The sequence below is a fragment of the Rhinoraja longicauda genome, chromosome 9, assembly GCF_053455715.1.
Source record: "Rhinoraja longicauda isolate Sanriku21f chromosome 9, sRhiLon1.1, whole genome shotgun sequence".
Taxonomy (NCBI): Eukaryota; Metazoa; Chordata; class Chondrichthyes; order Rajiformes; family Arhynchobatidae; genus Rhinoraja; species Rhinoraja longicauda.
Genome location: NC_135961.1, coordinates 26,097,743 through 26,118,054, shown reverse-complemented (window position 1 = coordinate 26,118,054; position 20,312 = coordinate 26,097,743). Strand labels below are relative to the sequence as shown.

The following is a 20,312-nucleotide window of genomic DNA, read 5'->3' as shown; positions in this document are numbered from 1 at the left end:
TTGCCCACTGAATTGTCTCCCCTTTGCCCCTCACTTCCATCCTCTGTGATTGTCTCCATTTAACCTGCATCAAGCTGCCAGAGGAGGTAGTTGAGGCAGGTGCTCCAAAAAGACATTTGAACAGGTACATGGATAGGAAAGTTTTAAAGGGATATGGGCCAAACGCAACCAGGTGGGACTAGTGTAGTTGGGGCATTTTGGTCGGCATGGGCAAGTTGACCATCGGGCCTGCTTCCATGCTATATGACTCTGAAAGCCTGGATGTGTGGGTGTGTGTGTACATATATATGTGCATGGAATTGAAGCCTGAGGGTCACAAATAAAACCACCACAACCACAGTCCTTTTACATAACTTTTTAATGTAAAGAAGAATTTCTAGGCCACTGAATTTTGCTGTTTAATCAAGTATATACTTTTTTTACGCATTAATCTTTTCCACAACTGAAAGTCTAAATAAATGGTTGGCTGATGTGTGCTGTCATAATGAACCATTTGATGAAGGAACTTGCTGCATTGCCCCATCTGTGCAAAAATGTGAAATTCCAAGGAGTGAATGAAAGTGTTTTATAAATATATTATTATGTTTATTGAATCTCCATGAGGACTTGGATTAACATATTTAGTATTGATTGGTATTATTATTTTCACGTGTACTGCGAAACAGTAAAAAAACACTGTACCATAAATGAGTGTATCAGGTAGTGCAAAGGAGAAAATTAACAGAGTGCAGAGTACAGCATTACAACTGCAGAGAAAGTGCAGACATAAAATTATGCAAAGGGTGAAATGGGATAGATTTGAAGATCAGGAGTTCATCCCTAGCATATCAAAGGCCTGTTCAAGAGCATAATAGAATGCCATGCTTTCAAGGTTTTGTATCTTAAGTGTGATGGGAGAGGGGTGAAGAGAGGACAACCCGGGGATTAGAGTGGTCCTTGATTGCGTTGGTTGCTTTCCCGAGGCAGAGTGAAGCATTGATGTAGTCGACCGGTGGTGGGGTGAGGGAAATCTGCTCTGGGTATGGTCTGGGCTACATTCATAATTCCCTACAATTTCTTATGGTCTTGGGCATGGCAGTTACCTTACCAAGCTGTGACGCATCTGGATAGGATGTTTTCAACAGTATATCTGTAGAAATTGTGAAGAAGTTGTCACGCTTAATTTCCTTAGCCTTCTAAAGATGTAGAGGAGCTGGTGTGCTTTTATGGCTGCAGCGTCAATGTGGTTGGACTTGGACAAATCGTCAGTGATATTTACACCTCGGCACTTGAAGCTCCCGACCATCTCCACTTCAGCATCATTGATGAAAGCGGGCATTTACCACCCTGCTTCCTTAAGTCGATGACCAGCTCCTTCATTTTGCTGGCATTGAGGGAGAGGTTGCTAAGTGGTGTGGTGCCAAGCACCTTATCTCCCTCCTTCCTTAAACAATGGGGGCAAGGTTTTCTTCGTCTCACAAATATGGGCTAAATTTGTCTAGGAATCTATAGGAATCAAAGAAAATCAACCATTGTGTTTGCAATGATTACTTTATTAAATTACCTTTCCGCATCACTAAATATTATTTATTGGTGCAGATTTTTCCCCTTTTATTTTTATCAGTCAATTGTTCTTAATGAAAAAAATACCAGAAATATTTGTTTTGATTACTACTAATAAGCTGTAGAGGTGTCCAAAAGGTGTCTACCTCCAGAGGTGTCCAAAAATGCTGCCAGCAAATAAAATTATTTTTAGTATGTTTGATTTCTAGTATATGGAAACCAGAACTTTATTATTCAAGAAAGATCATTTGAATAATTTCCCGGATTTTTAAAGAAGGTCTGTTTAATTTGTAATCCACAATTTACATTGTGGGCGGCACGGTGGCGCAGCGGTAGAGCTACTGCCTTACAGCGCCAGAGATCCGGGTTCGATCCTGATTATGGGTTCTGTCTGTATGGTGTTTGTAAGTTCTCCCCGTGACCGCGTTTCTTTGAGATCTTCAGTTTCCTCCCACACTCCAAAGAAGTACAGGTTTGTAGGTTAATTGGCTTTGGTAAGAATTGCAAACAGGCCTTTCGGCCCACCGAGTCAACACCAAACAGCGATCCCCACGCACTAACACTATCCTACACACAAGGAACAATTTACAATTGTTACCAAAGCCAAACCGGAGAAAACCCACACAGGTTACAAGGAGAACATACAAACTCTGTATCGAAAGCACCCATAAACAGGATGGATCCTGGGTCTTTGGCGCTGTAAGGCAGCAACTCTAGTGCTGAACCACTGTGCCATCCAATGGCATAGGAGGTGCAGAAATAGGTTCAATCATTTCATCTCAAATCCATCACAGATTCTCAATTCTGTGATTGGATCCTTGAACAATTGGTTTTCCATCAAGGTGGAAGAAGAGTCGGGGAAAGTTAAAGGGTGTTTGAAGTAAATAAATAGGGGGTGGATTTGAGAGTCAGCATCGAAGCTCAGTAGCTCAAATATTCTCCTTCTGTGTTGTAAGAAAAGATAAGATGGTCATTCTTAGGAATAGAATTTAATTTCCTGGCTTGAAATAGGTTTTGGATAATGTAACTTATGTCAAACTGCATCTCTACCACCTATTCCTTAAGTAGATTCACTGTGTGAGTGTGTGTGTGTGTGTGTGTGTGTGTGTGTGTGTGTGTGTGTGTGGTAAAACAACACCAACTTTCTTAATGATGGGAAAGTAAGTTAAAAATATTGAACTGTAAAGTGAAGAGCACTTGGTGAAATTTACCAGCTGAGTGAGTCATCTCACACTCCCTTATATCTTGCTTGTTTGCGAAGTGAGGCTAACATTTGCTGCCATGGACAAATGTCAGAATACCCAAATGTCTAAGCCACTATAAAACAATCAATGGGATACGTTGGGTCTTTGTAATAAAATAGAGTACGTTTGCTTGGGAAGGATTTGATTTCCCCCGTTGGAGCCTGACCTCAGGGTACGATCTGTTGTACACACATCTTCCTGCGATTTGATAACTTTGAGGGTAATTGAATTGACTTGGGCGATTAACAGCACCTAACATGCCTTTTATTACACCGTCGCAGAGATCAGCACCAGAAAAGTTGCTTTAGAGACAGAGGAGGTGTCAGCTGAAGAGGTCCATTGAAACTGACAATTACTGAACATTTCTTTCCAACGCCTTTGATGTTGTCACCAAGTGCCTGATCATTTTTGTGTGAATTGTGCCCTGGGGTCTACTTAGCTGCAAAGTGTTGTCAAGTCTTTGTCCTGCTCCACTAAATGCAGAGCCCCATCCCAGTGGCAGTATTGTACATTTCCAAGCTGATATTTTGGATCCCCAGTACAATGAGGAGCCTGCTTTGTATTAAATATTGCACTGTTCAAGACCCAACTTCAGCATAAGCCAGGGTACCATCTGATTCAACTCTATCCATTAGCAAGAGGACTGTCTGATTCTCCTTTACCCCATGGTGGGACATTGCAGTTTGTGGATGGATAGACACAAAATGCTGGAGTAACTCAGCGGGACAGGCAGCATCTCTGGAGGGAAGGAATGGGTGACTTTTCGGGTCAAGACCCTTCTTCAGGGAGAAAAATTGACGAATTGCGTAGGAAGGAACTGCAGATGCTGTTTTAAACTGAAGATAGACATAAAATGCTGGAGTAACTCAGCGGGTCAGTCTGAAGAAGAGTCTCGACCCGAAACATCACCAATTCCTTCTCTCCAGAGATGCTTTTTAAAAAAATCTCAAAATACACTTTATTCGAGAAATAAATATATACAAATATATACAAAACATGTTCCTTCCAAAACTCCATCCGACATTCTCGGAGGCTGTACGTATATTCAATACACCAATTACACAAAATTACCCCCCACCCTTGCCACTCATGTGGCCACTGGAATCCCTTCCCTTAGTTTGAGGGGCATCTCCACCACACTCTGCCCCCCATGTCCAGCAGCAGTAGGACCCTAGACTGCGGCCCTCCCCCACAGAGCCTTGGCGCTGGCTGCACCAAGCTTCAGTGCGTGCCTGTCCCACTGAGTTACTCCAGCATTTTGTGTCTGTCTCTGGTTTAAAACCAGCATCTGCAGTTCCTTCCTGCACAGTTCGTCTGTGGAGTTGATCCAATGTTGTGCTGAGAACTATATTCTGCACTCTGTGTCTCCCCCTTTGCTTTATCTGTTGTGTTTGGGTTTGACGTTGTTGTATTTATGTGTATAAATACAACAATGTATTTATATATCTGAAATGTATGTCTGATCTTTTTCAACAGAATGCAAGACAACGTTTTTCACTCTACCTCGGCATACGTGGCAATAATAAATCCAAGCCCAAACATTGAAAGATAGTTTTATGTTTTATGTCTTCGGTTGGAAAAAAGTTTTATGTCTTCAGTTGGAAAAATAATTCTAGACATGCATTAGATCCCTTTGAATGGTTTTGGGTTACATTGTAGAGATGTTTTACTTTGATCTGAGAAGCACAAAATAGGTGCAGGAGCCATTCGGCTCTTCGAGCCAGCACCGCCGTTCAATATGATCATGGCTGATCATCCAGAATCAGTACCCTGTTCCTGCTTTCTCCCCATATCCCCTGATTTTGTTAATCCTAAGAGCCCTAATGATACATATTCCCTCTGAAGTTGAGCTTTGGGCAGTGTGGAAGACATTTGTCCTGATGGTTTATACCTCGCTGAGGCAATCTGTGTTGAACATCTTCTGATGTGATTTGCTCCCCTTACAACCCCCACGCCTCCCCACCCACAACTCTCCAATGCACCAGCTGCAGATAGTGTAAAAGTTCAACCTGACTTTACTTGAATGGCTCTGCTTGCTAATATAAATTGGGATCTTCCACAAAATCCTCTGATTTCATTTAGAGTCATAGTGTTGAATCGACTTACAGCTTGGAAACAGGCCCAACTTGCCCATACCAGCCAACATGTCCCAGCTACACTAGTCCCACCTGCCTGCGTTTAGACAATATCCCTCCAAACCTGTCCTATCTATGTACCTGTCTAACTGCTTCTAAAATGTTGGGGTAGTTCCTGCCTCAACTACCTCATCTGGCAGCTTCTTCCATACACCCACGACCCTTTGTGTGAAAGTGTGACACCCTCAGATTCCTATTAAATTCCTATTGATGATGGAATATTATACAATCACTTTCATGATTCTTTTATATTTTTAATCTTGTAATTTTCTGAACTTCCAAGTGTATTGTTGAATAACCTAGAGTGACTTGGCTGTTTAGGTTTACTGGTTAGTTGTAGGGTTTGTCATTTAAGGAGCTTCTACTTTTACATTCGTAGGTTAGATGGTGTTATTACTTTCTGGTTTCCAAATGTTACTCTGTGGTGCTTACATTTGGTATCCTAGGGCAGAGGTGAGCTTGCTTGAAATTTGATAAAGATTGCTTTTCAGCGTGCTTTTCATATAATTAGGTTTTTTTGCGTTCTGGAGGTCTTTAGACTTTAGAGACACAGCTAAGAAACAGGCCCTTCGGCCTACTGAGTCTGCGCCGACCAGCGATCACCCCGTACACTATCATTATCCTACACTCTAGGGACAATTTACAACTTACAGAAGCCAATTAACCTACAAACCCGTATGTCTTTGGAGTGTGGGAGGAAACCGGAGCAGCCAGAGAAAACCCACGGTCACAAGGAGATCGTACAAACTCCGTACAGACAGGACCTGTAGGCAGGATCGAGCCGGGGTCCTTGGCACAGGAATTCTACTGCTGCGCCCCCGTCCCTCCCCTAACTGAACTTAAATTCCACAGCTCAGTAAAGGTCTCCAGATTTCATTCAGGCCTCTGGATTATTAATCTGATAACAATACCACTGTACAACCGCCACACCAAATTTCATTGTCATCCACTTGTTCCTTCAGGTGGATTTAAAGGTGAACAAAATAGCTGGTTTCACCTGGTGACATAAATCTGTGAGCAATAATGACAGGAACTTTCAAACCTATAATTTTCTACCTAATTAAGGCTAATCATTCTGGATCATCAATTGTTAAATTATCCAATGAGTTCAAACATGTCCAAAATCCAATTAATGTGTAAAAGTCACATGCAAGACATCACGTTCCCTTGAAGAATAGTGGCATACACTGAGGTTGGAACTGGGGCATGCAACCCCACTCCGAATAATCATTTAAACAATTGAACAGAATGATGTCCAGGTGCATTAATATGTTTGTCTACAGAATGTTAAGGGAGTACATGTGTGGCCCCCCTCAAAAGTGAGGACATTTAAATAAATGCACATACCCTTGATGAAGAACAATTCTTTTTTAAGATGCTTGATGGTATGTTTTGGAAATGGGCAGTAGATAAGGGTTTTGTTATATTTAAGATAAATATATATATTGTAATTTTGCTTTTTGGTTTGAATCGTAGCTGTTTGGTATTAACTGTGTCTTTCTCCTGTGTGTTTCTAGTGTGGAGCTGCAAAGTGCTACGCTTAATCTAGCTTCAAAATTAGTGACCCACCTTGTGCAGACGAAGCAGGAGGTAATGGAAGCAAGCAACTCATTTGTGGTAAAGCGATATGTCTCCAGAGAGCGGTTTCTATAACTTTCTCGTATATGGCTCTGTTCTCGACAGAAATCCCTGGATTCCATAAGTGAAGAACTCAAACAGTGGGTCCATTTAGTTGTGCAGAGCTGTGAGGTGGAGAAGCAGACAGAAATCCGATTAACAGCTGCAAAAGTCCTCATTGATGCTGTCCCATCTTTGCTTGCCAACAAACACCTTTATTTCGGTGGGTAAATACTTTGTGTTAAGTAGAAAAATTAGGCAGGAAATGTAATTTCTGCTGCTTTGTGAATAGACACTTGGATCCATCTACATTGCCATGTGATTTGTTTATATTCTTCCCCCAAGAGACATTTGTCAATATATTATGCAGTAATTTCTGCTCGCTTTTACAATGCATGCATTCTTTTGTGGCCCCACTGAGGCCATTAAAAAAAATTAATGTGGCTTATTGAACTATTGCCTCATTCTGCACAATGCCATCTCACACTTAAACTTCTGGAAAATCATTGAACATCCATTACAAGGTATACTCAAAATGCTGGAGTAACTCAATGAGTCAGGCCGCATCTCACAGGCCCACAGAGGTCTGATGAAGGGTCTCGACCCAAAATGTCACCTATTCCTTTTCTCCAGAGATGCTGCCTGGCTTGCTAAGTTACTCCAGCACTTTCTGTCTATCTTCCTGGTAAACCAGCATCTGCAGTTCCTTCTTACACATTGAACATCCCATTACAATCTTGTTTTACTTATTTATTACGGATAATTGAACTCCTCAGTTGATTTTCTGATTTTCCTGAGGCAAAATATGATCCAAATCTCCATCACTGAATTCTTTAATTTCAAGCAACACCTCATTACCCCCTTCCCCTCCTCTTTCCGGTGCCCACCTCCACCCCTGGGTCAACCCATATCCCCCACCCTCCAGTCACCCTGCTCCTTTCCCCTCCCAACCCCGAGACTCCATTTCCCTTTTATCTCCCCTCTGTCCCCTCCCCCGTCCCCTTCAACACATATTCCTCCTTACCTAAATTCACAACACGGCACGACAGAATGAAACTTGCCATCTGAATTTGAAATCTTCAGAGATAGCTAATTTCAGCATTCGCAGTAAGTGTTTCAATTTAAGACTTGAAAAAATCAAGGAGCAGGCTGACTGGAGGGTGGGGGATATGGGTGGACCCAGGGGTGGAGGTGGGCCGGAAAGAGGAGGGGATGGGGGTAATGGGGTGTTGCTTGAAATTAAAGAATTCGGTGATGGAGATTTGGATCATATTTTGCCTCAGGAAAATCAGAAAATCAACTGAGTTCAATTGGTATGGTATTTCCAATTGTAATCACTTCTCTTAGATTAAGTATGAATCCAACGTCATCTCCCACATCTGGGAAAAGACGGACATTCCAAGGGGCTTAAGCCACATAGGGCGGCTCAATGACACAGCGGCAGAGTTGCAGCCTTACAGCGCCAGAGACCCAGGTTCGATCTAGACCTCGGGTACAGTCTGCTGTATTTGTACTTTCTCCCTGTGACCATGTGGGTTTTCCCTGGGTGCTCTGTTCCCCCCCCCCCCACATTCTCAAGACATGCAGGTTTGTAGTTTAATTGGCTTCTGTAAATTGTCCCTAGTGTGCAAGATAGAATTAGTGTACAGGTAGTGTAGGAAAATAACTGCAGATGCTGGTACAAATCGAAGGTATCACAAAATGCTGGAGTAACTCAGCAGGTCAGGCAGCATCTAGGAGAGAGGGAATGAGTGACGTTTCGGGTCGAGACCCTTCTTCAGACTACAGGTGATCGTTAGTCAGCGTAGACTCGGTGGGCCGAAGGGCCTGTTTCCGTACAGTATCTCAGAACTAAACTAAAGGTACTATAATTGTGACTGGCATCAAGAAAGGAAACAGATTTGATTGCAGTGATAGAACAGTCTCACTGTTGCCTCATCTGAGATACGAGATTGCCAAGGAATCAGATTTTGACCAGATGTTGAGTTTGAGTAGAACAATGCATGCTGTTTTAACTGTAGACTGCAAAATTTCCCTTTGGAGTATTCTCTATATTTGGAAGAGTATTATTTGGGTCTCGACCCGAAATGTCACCATTCCTTCTATCCAGAGATACTGCCTGCCCCCCTGAGTTACTCCAGCATTTTGTGTCTATCTTCGGTTTAAACCAGCATCTGCAGTTCCTTCCTACACAGTATTATTTTGGATGTTTGTCATTGAGTGAACCTCCTTTGGTGTTGCAGGTCTACTGGACACTTTAACACTGTGGAGATGTATTTTCACCCTTCTGCAAGATGAGGAGCAAGTGGTGAGGGACAAGACGACTGACGTTATACAGATGATTCCGTCTTTTCTGACAGCCTGCAAGGAGAACGGTATGTTGGTTTCCTCAAAGGGGAGCATATTATTTAAAAGCTCTTCACTTACACATCTATATACTAAAACTCTCGTTTGTTTGTTTGTTTGTTCCTGAACTACAGCCAAAACAGTACACGATAGCGCAACAATTTTAGGCCTACCTTACTCACCGTTGTCCCTTTGGTGCTAATGGAAGAAGTTTCATTGAAATCTGTTATATTTTTTAAGTTATTCACATTTTAAAGTTTAAATCTATCTCCTAGGGAGGGGGGGGGGGTGGAGGGAGGGGGGGAGAGGGGGGTTGAGGGGGATGGAGTAGGGGGAGGGAGGGGGTGGGGGAGGGGGAGGGAGGAGAGGGTGCTGCACCAATGCAGGAGAGGTTTGGGCCCAACGGGTCCACTGGTCTAGTAGAACATAAAACATAACAGCCACAGGAATAGGCCTTTTGCTCCACAATGCCTACACCATATCAAGTGACTGGGTATTTAGGTTTGATTAATAAGCAGTAGACACTGAAGTGTAAGGTACATATCACAGAGCTTCCATTGTCCTTTGGCCCTTCCCTTTCTTTCCGCATCTTAATGTTTTATTTCTTTCATTTTGTTCCTTTGAAGGGACCTTTACCAGCACCTAAAATTTGAAAGTAAAATGAGGGAAATTTACATAACCGGACAGATCCAGCTCCTTTCATGAAGAGTATATCTGACAATATTTTGGTTTAATTTGTGAAATTATCTTTATCAATATGCACTTCCAGTTGCTGAACCTGCAATTCACGGTGCATTCATATTGCAGTTTGAGCAATGCTTTATCTGATCCTCAAAACCAGACTGAAAATTGTCTGGATAGAAGCTATTCTGATTTCTTCTGTTTAAACAAGCAGGGTTTTTTTTTGTAAATAGCTTCAGGAGGGTAAAGGATGGATGAGTATAATTGAAGCAAAGTGTTTAAACCATGTCCCGAGAAAGGGTCAGAACCTTCAGTCTTCTCCCCTTTTAAATCAATCTGCTGCTCATATTTTAAGAACGCTAAAACACTTTTAAGAACGCACATTTGACTCTATTCAAGAAGGGTCTCGACCCGAAACGTCACCCATTCCTTCTCTCCCGAGATGCTGCCTGACCTGCTGAGTTACTCCAGCATTTTGTGAATGACTCTATTCAAGTCTGAACAGAGGAATTGACTGGTTTAACATTGTTACAGTGTAGCAACAAGAGTAATTTCCAGCCTTACTAGATGTTTGTAAGTTTATTGTCTGACAGTGCAAACAAGAAACACTTTACAGCAGTCATTAAAATGCCCCAAAGTCACAAAATGTGGCTTGCAGGATAGAACAGTAACTGTGAAAGGTGAATCTGATGTTTACAGTCTGACATTTTGCTACAAGTGATGGTCTTTCCCAGGGGATTGCTGGTCGGCCCGGACACGGTGGGCCGAAGGGCCTGTTTCCGCACTGTATCTCATATCATATCATATCATATATATACAGCGCGGAAGCAGGCCTTTTCGGCCCACCAAGTCCGCGCCGCCCAGCGATCCCCGCACACTAACACTATTAACACTATCCAGCCAATTAACCTACATACCTGTACGTCTCTAAACTAAACTAAACTAAACTAAACTAAGATGTTCACAAAATGCTGGAGTAACTCAGCGGGACAGGCAGCATCTCTGGATAGAAGGAATGGGTGGCGTTTCGGGTCACGACCCTTCAGTCTCGACCTGGAACGTCACCCATTCCTTCTATCCGGAGATGCTGCCAGCCCCGCTGAGTTACTCCAGCATTTTGTGTTTATCTTCAGTTTAAACCAGCATCTACAGTTCCTTCCTACTAAACTGAGATGTTATCTGATATAACAGATAACACTGGTAACTGTGAAAGGTGAATCTGATGTTGACAGTCTGAAGTTTCGCTACAAGTGATGGTCTTTCCCAGGAACATCAGATGGATCACCGCATTGAGCATAACCCTGGATGCTGTATTGTAAAAACATGTCACCAACAAAAAATCCAAAGGTCTAAAAACCACATTGACAAATCGTAACATCCTAAAGCTGGAAATCTCATTATCATTTTTACAAACTATACCTCTGCTGTGCCTTCTTTAAAAATTTAAAACGTGTAGGATATTTCTGAGGACTATAAGAATAATGCTCAAATTACTAGTTAATGTTTTTTGCATGTGTCAATGTCTATCGAGTCACTGAAATAAACCAGCGGCTACTTACTTGTCTTACTGGAAAGGAAACGTTTTTCAAAAGTTGCATGTGGATACTAGTATCCAGGAAACTGGACTTTGGTTCCAAAGAAATGAGTTTCAATCCCACCACGACAATAGAGGAATGTAAATTCAAAATTAAACACATCTGGAATAAGAAAGTTGTGTGCCCATGAAATTGCTGGATTGTCATGTGAATCCACCTGGTTCCCCTTTGTCCCACGTGGAATGAAGTACATCATTCTCACCAGGTTTTTGCCAACATGTGATCCAGGTCGGAAGATTCTGAGTCAACAGCTTATTTTTACATCTTATTTTTTCAGCATAGAAACATAGAAAATTGGTGCAGGAATAGGCCATTCGGCCCTTTGAGCCAGCACCGCTATTCAATATGATCATGGCTGATCAACCAAAGTTCCTGCTTTCTCCCCATATCCCTTGATTGTGTTAGCCCTCAGAGCTAAATCTAACTAGCCCTCAAGAGCTATATCTAGCATAATGAATAGGACAAGTTTAGAGGGCTATGAGCCAAGCGTGGGCAGGTGGGACTGGTATAGATGGGGCATGTTGGTCGTCACGGGCAAGTTGGGCCAAAGGGCCTGTTTCCATGCTGTACAACTCTCTTATGTTTTTGTGTGTTTCTCTTTTGTCACTCTTTTCGCCATTTCTTGTGGTTCTGCCTTCAATCCAGTTCTATTACGTTCTGATGTGATTACAACACCACTTAGTCTCCCATGTCCAGGAGACTTCAAGTGAAACCCAAGGGCATTATTGAACCCAACCTCATAGTATCCTTCTGAAGATCCTTTAATGCATCCCCTCTGCTCAATGTCTCCTTCCTGAGGGGCAGAAAGGCAAACATATACAGCATTTAGGACCACCTTCCAATGGGACATGACCATGGCAATACCATGAGGACCACTTCCCAAATCTCAGGATCCACCTTTTAGCAAATACGAGCGTTGTGCATTTCATGATCAACCTGCGGCTCACTGAGAAAAAGGTGTGGTTAGGATCAAGAGCTCAAACTGGCACAAAACTCACATTCCACCAGTCAGCACTTCAGTTTCTAAGAACGTAGCAACGATGGTGCCCTTCTTCATGATCACATCTACATACTGGCCATCTACATATCTGAGATGTTAACATTCCACAACCTGTTTGGACGTTGAAATCAAGATCTTTGTTTACTTGGAAAATTGCATGTACAAAGCTGAATGAAAATAAAAATGACGAATTCGCCTGAGCAGAACCTATAAAACATTAATCAAGTTGAATTAGACACCCCGATCGCTTCTTTCCTGCGCCCCAATTCTAGAGTCGCATGGCTAAATAACCCTAAATTATGGTGCACTGCTCATCCATGTGTATGCATTGGAATCCAACCAGAGAAAATGTCAATGGTACTGCAAACTTGAGTTAGATGTGAGTCATTGTGGAATTATAAATGATTTAAAGCCTGCAGTCTGGAATGAGCATTTGTACCGAGCGGTGGGCCAGGCAGAAATAAATTTGTAAGATATAGGCATGTATTAAAATTTGAAATGGCTGTAATTTAATACAAAAACAAACTAGCAGCTGCTTGATTAATTAAAAATATGCTGGACCCACAATGAATTGCAATAATGGAGACCAGTTAACATTGCCTATATTTACTACAGATTTTCACAAAACATCATCCATCAAATTTCATGTATCAGTGATAACCGGCACGTTAAATGAATCATTTGTGTGCATATTTATCATGGAATCCATGATTCCTGAAGGCTGTCCAGGTGTTGGCGTGACCTTGGTGTAAATTTTAATGAGTTCTGTTTTATGTTCGCTTTCCACGCTCTCTTGTTCTAACATCATTTCTCAGCTTACTGCAAAGGGCAAGTAGTTCATAGAGTTCCTTGTCATCAAGACCAAGTCCAAAGGTTCAGCACGTTCTTCCTTGTCCTCTTCCTCTTCCAACAACAACAGCAACTCTTTCCATTTATACAACACCTTTAACACAGCAAAAGGGCACAAAGTGCTGGAGTAACTCAGTGGGTCAGGCAGCATCTCTGGAGAACATGGATAGGTGACGTTTTGGATCAAGACCCTTCTTCTTTAACATAACAAAAACATCACCAGAAGCTTCATGGGAAAATTATCAAATAAATATGTATTTGACACCAGGCTATGTGGTTATATAAGGGCAGATGACTAACGATTTCACCAAAGAGGTTGGTTTTAAATTCATAAGTTATGGGAGCAGAATTAGGCCATTCGGCCCATCAAGTATACTCTGCCATTCAATCCTGGCTGATCTATTTTTCCCTCTCAACCCCATTCTCCTGCCTTCTCCTCATAAACCCGACACCCGTAATTCAAAAGAAAGAAGTGGAGGGATTTATAGAGGGATTTCCACATTTGAGAGCATTGGCTACTGAAGACACAGGTATCAGCAGTGGAACAGTTGTACTCCAGTCAGAGATGCCCAAGGAGGAAAACGTGTTTTTCATCCTAGTGTTGAACATGTGCCAGCTCTATTTCTCTTACACCTTTGCTAAGCCTCATCAAGCATGTGAGGTCTGTGAGGTGTAGGAAAATAACTGCAGATGCTGGTACAAATCAAAGGTATTTATTCACAAAATGTTGGAATAACTCAGCAGGTCAGGCAGCATCTCAGGAGAGAAGGAATGGGTGACGTTTCGGGTCGAGACCCTTCTTCAGACCGATGTCAGGGGGGCAGGACAAAGGAAGGATATAGGTGGAGACTGGAAGATAGAGGGAGAACTGGGAAGGGGGAGGGGAAGAGAGGGACAGAGGAACTATCTAAAGTTGGAGAAGTCAATGTTCATACCGCTGGGCTGCAAGCTGCCCAAGCGAAATATGAGGTGCTGTTCCTCCAATTTCCGGTGGGCCTCATTATGGCACTGGAGGAGGCCCATGACAGAAAGATCAGACTGGGAGTGGGAGGGGGAGTTGAAGTGCTCAGCCACCGGGAGATCAGGTTGGTTAAAGCAGACTGAGCAAAGGTGTTGAGCGAAACGATCGCCGAGCCTGCGTTTGATTTCGCCGATGTAGAGAAGTTGACATCTAGAGCAGCGGATACAATAGATGAGGTTGGGGGAGGCGCAGGTGAACCTCTGTCTCACCTGGAAAGACTGTTTGGGTCCTTGGATGGAGTTGAGGGGGGAGGTAAAGGGACAGGTGTTGCATCTCCTGCGGTTGCAGGGGAAAGTGCCCGGGCATGGGGTGGTTTACGAGGGAGTTATGGAGGGAACAGTCTCTGCGGAACGCATAAAGGGGAGGGGATGGGAAGATGTGGCCAGTGGTGGGATCCCGTTGGAGGTGACGGAAATGTTGGAGGATGATTTGTTGGATACGTTGGCTGGTGGGGTGGAAGGTGAGAACGAGGGGGATTCTGTCCTTGTTACGAATGGGGGGAGGGGGAAAAAGAGCAGAGCTGCAGGATGTAGAAGAGGCCCTAGTGAGAGCCTTATCTATACTGGAAGAGGGGAAGCCCCGTTTCCTGAAGAATGAGGACATCTCTGATGCCCTAGTGTGAAACACCTCATCCCGGGCGCAGATGCGGCGTCGACGGAGGAATTGGGATTAGGGGATAGACTTTTTTGCAAAAGACAGGGTGGGAAGAAGTGTTGTCCAGATAGCTGTGCGAGTCAGTGGGTTTATAGTAGATGTCAGTCACTAGTCTGTCTCCTGTGATGGAGATGGTGAGGTCCAGAAACGGGAGGGAGATGTCAGAGATAGTCCAAGTATATTTAAGAGCAGGATGGAAATTGGTAGTGAAGTGTATGAAGTCAGTGAGTTCTGCATGGGTACAAGAGGTAGCACCAATGCATTTGTCGATGTAGCGGAGGTAGAGTTCGGGGATGGGGCCAGTGTACGTCCGGAACAAGGTTTGTTCGACGTACCCGATAAAGAGGCAGGCATAGCTAGGGCCCATGCGAGTGCCCATAGCTACACCTCTGGCTTGGAGGAAGTGGGAGGAGTCAAAGGAGAAGTTGTTAAGGGTAAGAACCAGCTCTGCTAGGCGGAGGAGAGTGTTGTAGTAGATGGGGATTACCTGTCTGTGAGGTTGGCTGCTGTATCAGCTGACCCACACAAACTAGGCATCCAATCTGCATGAATAGTAACTAAGTAATGGTACTTTCCTTGACTTTACTCGGGCTGATTCTCACTTCCTCTTGTTAAGGGATAAATGCTCATAAGATTGGCTTGTTAATCAAATATAATTTCGCATCAGCAAAAATGTAGGAAAAAGTCTGAGTTCTGCCTCACACCTGCATCGTTTCATCAGCAAGGCCTTCCTTTTAGGTTTAGGTGTATTATTATTATTGCATGGACTGAGGTACAGTGAAAAGCTTTGCTTTGCATGCTAGCCAAACAGATCAGATATTCTATACATTAATTTTAATCTAAATACAATCAAGTCAAACTCAAAAGATATAGAGTGCAGAATATAGTCCTCAGCGTTGTATCGCTTCCGTTCCTTAGTGAAATTGCAATGTTCTTGATGTGGTAGAGGTGAAGTGGACAGTACCATAACTTGTGGAAGGATCATTCGAAAGCCGGATAATGTAGCAGAGGAAGCTGTTCCTCACCTGCGTAACTTCACTTTCCTTACAAATCTTAAACCTCGCTGTAGCTTTATTTGCATTTTCCTTTCACTTTAATACTGATGACCAGTTCCCTGGACCTTAGGCTTTGAAATTCACTCCCTACACCCGTGTGCTTCACCCACATGTCTTTCTTTATCGACTTCTTCAAAAGCTCATTGCTAACCCACTACCGTCACCACCTTTGGTAGACGTACCATTATTATTAATTTCTGAAACATTTTGTGTAATTTTCCCCTACATTAGATAAAATGAAGCTATTAGAAGTGAAATGAAGATAGACACTAAATGCTGGAGTAACTCAGCGGGTCAGGCAGCATCTCTGGAGAGAAGGCATAGGTTCCTTAGATGTTCTGGGTCAGAACCCTTCTTCAGACTGAGATAGAGGTGGGGTGGGGGGGGAAGGGACTGGAGGCAAGGAAAAGCCAGAACAAATCAGGGGCGACAACAAATTACCTCAGGAAGGGTGGTGTCCATAACGGCCCATTGTTGGTGGTGGAAGATGGAAGATGTGCTAATGAGAGGGATACAAGAATGCGAACAGTGGAACTGGTAGGACAACTATAGTAGTGGAGGGGAGGAGAGAGGCAGGGAATGCAGGAGTTACTTGAAATTAGAGAAATCAACGTTCATACCGCTAGGTTGTAACCTGCCCAAGAGAAATATGAGGTGCTGTTCCTCCAATTTGCGTGTGGCCTCATCTGTAAAACCTCTTTTCGCTTTGATTCTTGTTAGTCTTCCTTTCCCAACTCTGTTGTTTCCATCAGGAGTAAATATTGTTGCACTAGTGTGTAAGAAGGAATACTAGAAACTGCGCACCTTTTCAACACTGTTATGGGAACAGAATTTTGGTGACAAAATGTGTGCTTCAGATTATTTCTTTATTCAGACGATGTTTTCTCCGTAAGGGCACACTTACAGAAATCTGCCCACCTCAGTACATATTCTTCTTGTGAATCATTTCTGGCCATGCAGGAAGTTAACAGATGCATCGGTTTCTGGCAGCACATATGAATTAGGAATGGAAATCTTAGTTCTTCATCTTTACAAGGATAATGTCAGGACTTGAGGGCCTGAGCTATAGACAGATGTTCAGCAGGTTTGGACTCTATTCCTTGGAGAGCAGGAGGATGAGGGGTGAGCTTATAGAGATGTAGAATATCATGAGACCAATAGATCGGGTAAACGCACATAGTCGCTTGCCCAAAGTAGGAGAATCAAGAACCATAGGACATACAGTAGGTTTAAGGTGATGGGGGAAAGATTTAACAGGAACCTGAGTGGTAACGTTTTCACTCAAAGGAATGGTAGGTGCATGGAACACGCTACCGGAGTAGGTCGTTGAGGCAGGTACTATCGCAACGTTTAAAAGACATGCTGATGATACTTTATTGTCACATGTACCTAGTTATAGTGAAATTCCCAAAACATTTACACGGGTACATGGATAGGACATGTTTTAGAGGGATATGGGCCAAATGCGGGCAGGTGGGACTAGTGTAGATGGGACCTCTTGTCTGGTATGGGCAAGTTGGGCCGAAGGATCTGTTTCCACACTGTAAGACTCTATGATTCTATCTCAATGGGCACTGCTCTAGTCCAATTAGGCAAATTATGATATCTATCCAACTTTAGTTTGAGATTAATCTACGTTCCCATTTCTATTCTTTCTTTCTCCAAGTTGATTATCATTGTGCCATACATTCCCACAGATGTAACCAATATGGAAAAATGAATTTTAACCGTCTTCTGTACAGAATTTATACGTTCTCCATGTGACCGTGTAGGATTTCTCCGGGTGAACCAGGTTCCTCCCACACTCCAGAGACGTACAGGATTATAGGTTAATTGGCTTTGGTAAAGTTTGTAAAATTGTCTCTAGTGTGTCGGACAGTGTTAGTGTACGGTGTGGTCGCTGGTCGGCACAGAATCGGTGGGCCGAAGGGCCTGTTTCCAGGCTGTATCTCTAAAGTCTGAAAGTTTGAAAGTGAAAGTCCAGGCTCTTATTCTGGATTTGAGTGATTTAACATTACATAGTTATAGAGTCGTGCAGCAAGGAAACAGGCCCTTAGGCCAGAATTGTCCATGCCGACCAAGATACCCCATCTAAGCTACCCCATTGGCCCACATTTGGCCCATATTCCTGTAAATGTTTCGTATCAATGTAGCTGTCCAAGTGTCTTTTAAATCCTGTCATAGTACCTACCTCAATTACATTTTCTGGCAACTCTTTCCATACACCTACTACCTACTAAGTGAAAAAATTGCCCCTCGGGTTCCTATTAATTCTTTCTCTTCTCACCTTAACTCTATGTCTTCTCGTTCTTGATTCCCCTACTTTGGATAAAGCGCTCTGTACATTCCAGTTCTGGAAGTTTATAGTCTTGAGTTTCTGAAGCAATGTTTTCCAAATATTTTGTGTATGTGCTGTATACACTGATAGCTCGACCTGTGAAAAGGTTCATAATCTAACCCTTGCATTGAAATGCGAAATTATTACCCTAGGATTATTTGATTATAATACAATCTCTGTTAAATATTGTCATTTTAGACATCGGTACTCAGTAGAAATTAGTGTGCCCACCTTTTAATAAGTAGCAGATTATTCCCTTGATGTTTTCATCCTCATTCTCTGGCTAAACATCTCATAATGTTAAATTGCCACTTCATTCACTTAATCACAACTTTCAGAAGACTTGATAAAAGATTTGGTTCCTGCTCTGATTTATTTTTTTTAATATGAAAACAGAAAATGCTCCATTCTTTTCACAGATGCTCAATGACCTATGGGTTATTTCTCGCATTTTAAACTTATTTTAAATTTCAGATTTCCAGCATCTGCAGATTTTTTTTAATTTTCGTTTACTGATTTATTTTTTGATGTTTATTGAGATGAAAGCCCTAGCTGCCAGTATTTCTGCATCAATGAACATGGTCTTGTGATCTCATTAAGATCCAGCTCATTATTTTGTCAGTAAGTGTGTATGTGACTTCCTCTTGCTGTGTACCAGAACCTTGGAAAGAAGATTAAAATACAGCCTGACATTTCTAGGCACGTGATTACAACCAAACCCTTAATAATTGAGTGCCGAATATATCCTGTTTTCTGCGATGAAGCAAGTAAATAAAGACCAAAGTGCACACGGATTTTTTTTATTAAAAACGTGTAAAAGTATTATGATCTACACTTTGCTCAGATGTTGGTGTGTTTTAGTTTAAATTCACACCTTTATTTTTTTTTTAAATGTCGTGACACGTCCACATATCTTTTTCCAGATGTTGCAACCAGAGACTTCTGGAGTGTTTCATTAACTCACCAACTGCTGGGTTCTTTAGCAAAACCTCCCAAACCTATTGTTCACGGTATTTTATTTTAAATGAGAATAGAGTCTTTTGATGGCAGTATTGCCCCAAGATCGCTCAGGTTCAATGATATTACCTCTCACCACTTCCTTCAGTGTGCCACAGAACTCATTTGTCGATGCTAAATTACTTGTCAAATGTAACTCTAGTAAGTCACATGTTGTCAAAGATTAAAATGGTATCTATGAAAGGAGATTGCAGGAAAGTGCAAAATTATTTGCTTCAGACTCAAGAAAGATAATTGTTCATTTCTGAACGATGAGAAAACTAGCGGTAATTGCATAACGGACATTTGGAGGTGCATGCTCCGCATCTCTGGAAACTAAAGGCCAAAAAGTATTTGGTAAAACTGCCAGATGATTGGCCCTTATTTTAAAAGAATTGAATAAAAAAGAAGGTTTCAGCCGTTCAGAGATCTGGTGAGACATGAGATAGTTGTGATCCATTCTGTTCTGGACAGTCCATCTCCTGAAGGATATATTGACTCTCAGCAAAGGTGCAGTTACGGATTTACAAGAACAGGGCAAAAAGGGTTTGCATAAAGGCGACGGGTGGATTCCCCACAGAGGTCAATGGAAATGACTTCCTTTAATAGGTGTGTCCAGGCTTGTGGGATATGACTTTACATTAGAGCAAGGCAAAGTGATCCCAGAAAGGACACAGGGTGGTGAGAATGTAGATCGATTCATTGAAAAGATGGAGGCTGGAAAATTTCAAAGCTGAGTTTGTCAATCTTCGTGAAGAATTATGTAATGATTATGAAAACAAAGAAAATTAAATTTAGCTGTAGATCAGTTATCTAAAGGTTTAAAGGACCGAATGGCTTATTGTGTCTCAATTTTCCAAGGTTTTGATGTTCATTGACCTTTTGTTGTTATTACTGATAATAACAACAAAATCCTCTCTCTCTCTCTCTCTCTCTCTCTCTCTCTCTCTCTCTCTCTCTCTCTCTCTCTCTCTCTCTCTCTCTCTCTCTCTCTCTCTCTCTCTCTCTCTCTCTCTCTCTCTCTCTCTCTCTCTCTCTCTCTCTCTCTCTCTCTCTCTCTCTCTCTCTCTCTCTCTCTCTCTCTCTCTCTCTCTCTCTCTCTCTCTCCTCTCCTCTCTCCTCTCCCTCTCTGTCTCTGTCTCTCTCTCTGTCTCTGTCTGTCTCTCTCTGTCTGTCTCTGTCTGTCTCTGTCTTTCTCTGTCTGTCTCTGTCTCTCTCTCTCTGTCTCTCTCTCTCTGT

The 20,312-nt window shown here is 42.5% G+C and overlaps 1 protein-coding gene across 1 annotated transcript in view; it reads left to right on the top strand.

Annotated features, from left to right (window-relative positions):
• The window catches only part of thada (THADA armadillo repeat containing), a 335,484-nt gene that overhangs the window by 276,613 nt on the left and 38,559 nt on the right, over positions 1-20,312 (top strand). Inside the window, exons 33-35 of the mRNA XM_078404988.1 lie at positions 6,439-6,511; positions 6,605-6,761; positions 8,782-8,913. Of these exons, the coding sequence (XP_078261114.1) occupies positions 6,439-6,511; positions 6,605-6,761; positions 8,782-8,913 (362 nt within the window). The remainder of the gene's footprint in view (positions 1-6,438; positions 6,512-6,604; positions 6,762-8,781; positions 8,914-20,312) is intronic.